At 53.6% G+C, this 1,925-nt stretch overlaps 1 protein-coding gene across 1 annotated transcript in view; it reads left to right on the forward strand.

Moving 5' to 3' along the window:
• Window positions 1-1,925, forward strand: part of DENND2A (DENN domain containing 2A) — a 36,854-nt gene that overhangs the window by 25,641 nt on the left and 9,288 nt on the right. The window contains exons 12-13 of the mRNA XM_004714030.2: window positions 778-918; window positions 1,053-1,201. Of these exons, the coding sequence (XP_004714087.1) occupies window positions 778-918; window positions 1,053-1,201 (290 nt within the window). The remainder of the gene's footprint in view (window positions 1-777; window positions 919-1,052; window positions 1,202-1,925) is intronic.

Consider the following 1,925-nt stretch of genomic DNA (forward strand, 5'->3'; position numbering starts at 1 on the left):
GACTTCTTTTTGTTTCCGTGAATGGAGAAGGACATGAAAGAATAGCGATTTAAAGACTTAGACGAGGGGAAGAAAAAAAAGAAGGCAGTGCTGTCAGCCATCCAAACAGATGAGTTTGAAACATGTTTCCAAGAATGAAGTCTCAGAGTTGACAAATGTAATCGAGAGCACTTTGAAGGTGATGAGGTTATTTTAAAAAAGTATAAATACAGAACTTTTTTTAAAAAGTCCACTTTGGGGAGGGGTTGGGGTATACCCCCTTGTATATATAAATTGTGTATGTGTGTGTCATATATATCTTTTTCTTATAAAAGTGGTATCTGTGTGTCCATATCTCACTGTGGTACGTGTGTGTGTACGTGTGGATGTGTGTGATGTATATCTTTTTCTTTCGCAATGGTGAAGGTGTCTGTGTGTGATATCTCGCAGTGGCTTTGATTTGTCCTTCCTGATGGTTCCTGTCCCCCTGAAGCTGGAACACCACAAGTGTCTCCTGCATCTGCTCGGATAGGGGAGCTGAGGGAGGTCTGCAGACCAGCACGTCTGTGACCCTTTCACGTCCTCCAAGAGTGCACGTATTAGACCGCGGGCTCCATGGCCAAGCCCAGCACCAAGGGGAGGCAACACCCTCCCCCTCTCCGGGGGCTGCAAAGGGACTGGCGGTGGCAGGGTTGGGGCACTGATGTGCTACCTGGCCAGGTGAGGCAGTGGCCTTGGCCGCGGTTCTCAGGTCCCTCGGGCCTGGCGTCAGGATAGCAGTTTATCTGGACCTTGCAGATCCTGGACGAGGTGGAGAAACGGCGGGGCATCTCGCCTGCCCTGGTCCAGCCCCTCATGAGGAGCGTGATGGAAGCCCCATTCCCAGCCCTGGGAAAGACCATCGTGATCAAGAACTTCCTGCCAGGGTCAGGGACTGAGGTAGGCAGCCAGAAACCTGCCCTCTCCTGCCAGACACTGTCCCTCAGAGGGGCCTTGCCCCCCTCCTACCTGCTCCATCCCCTGCAGGTGACCGCTTCCTGTCACCTTGCTCATGTCTGCCCCGTCCCTGGCAGGTCATCGAGCTGTGTCGCCCGCTGGACTCACGACTGGAGCACGTGGACTTTGAGTCTCTCTTCTCCTCGCTCAGCGTCCGCCACCTGGTCTGCGTCTTCGCCTCCCTGCTCCTGGAAAGGAGGGTCATCTTCGTGGCAGACAGGCTCAGGTACGGCCTTTGCTGCCCCTGCAAGAGTCTGTGGTGGGCACAGGAAGAGAACAGGGTCAGCACTCCCAGGCAGCAGCTGCGTGGGCGATGGCAGTGGCTTGTGATCAGCAGGTGTGGTATGCCTGTGAGTGCACGAGCGAGGAAGTGCGTGTGTGGCACGCGTGGGGGTGCAGGGTGGGGGTGTGGTGGGTGTGGTTGAGTGTGGCATAAATGAGTGGCACATCCATGTGAGTGAGTGTGGGAGTATGGTATGAGTGTGTGAAAGTGTGTGAATATGCGTGAGTGTGTGATGAGTGTGGTGTGTACTGTGTGAACACGTATGAGTGTGTGTGTGATATGAAGGCAGTGACTATACAGGCGTGTGTGGTGTGTGAATATGCACGAGAGTGTGTGTGGTGTGAGGGGATGTGGGTAAGAGTGTGTAGAGTGAGCGTGTGTGAGAAGAGAGTGTGTGTGGTGTGAGGGGATGTGGGTAAGAGTGTGTAGAGTGAGCGTGTGTGAGAAGAGAGAGTGTGGTGTGAGGGGATGTGGGTAAGAGTGTGTAGAGTGAGCATGTGTGAGAAGAGAGAGTGTGTGGTGTGAGGGATGTGGGTAAGAGTGTGTAGAGTGAGCGTGTATGAGAAGAGAGTGTGTGTGGTGTGAGGGGATGTGGGTGTGTAGAGTGAGCGTGTGAGAAGAGAGAGTGTGTGGTGTGAGGGGATGTGGGTAAGTGTGTAGAGTGAGC

Source organism: Echinops telfairi, unplaced genomic scaffold (genome assembly GCF_000313985.2).
Source record: "Echinops telfairi isolate 266 unplaced genomic scaffold, ASM31398v2 ScPeMD7_23;HRSCAF=83, whole genome shotgun sequence".
Classification (NCBI taxonomy): Eukaryota; Metazoa; Chordata; class Mammalia; order Afrosoricida; family Tenrecidae; genus Echinops; species Echinops telfairi.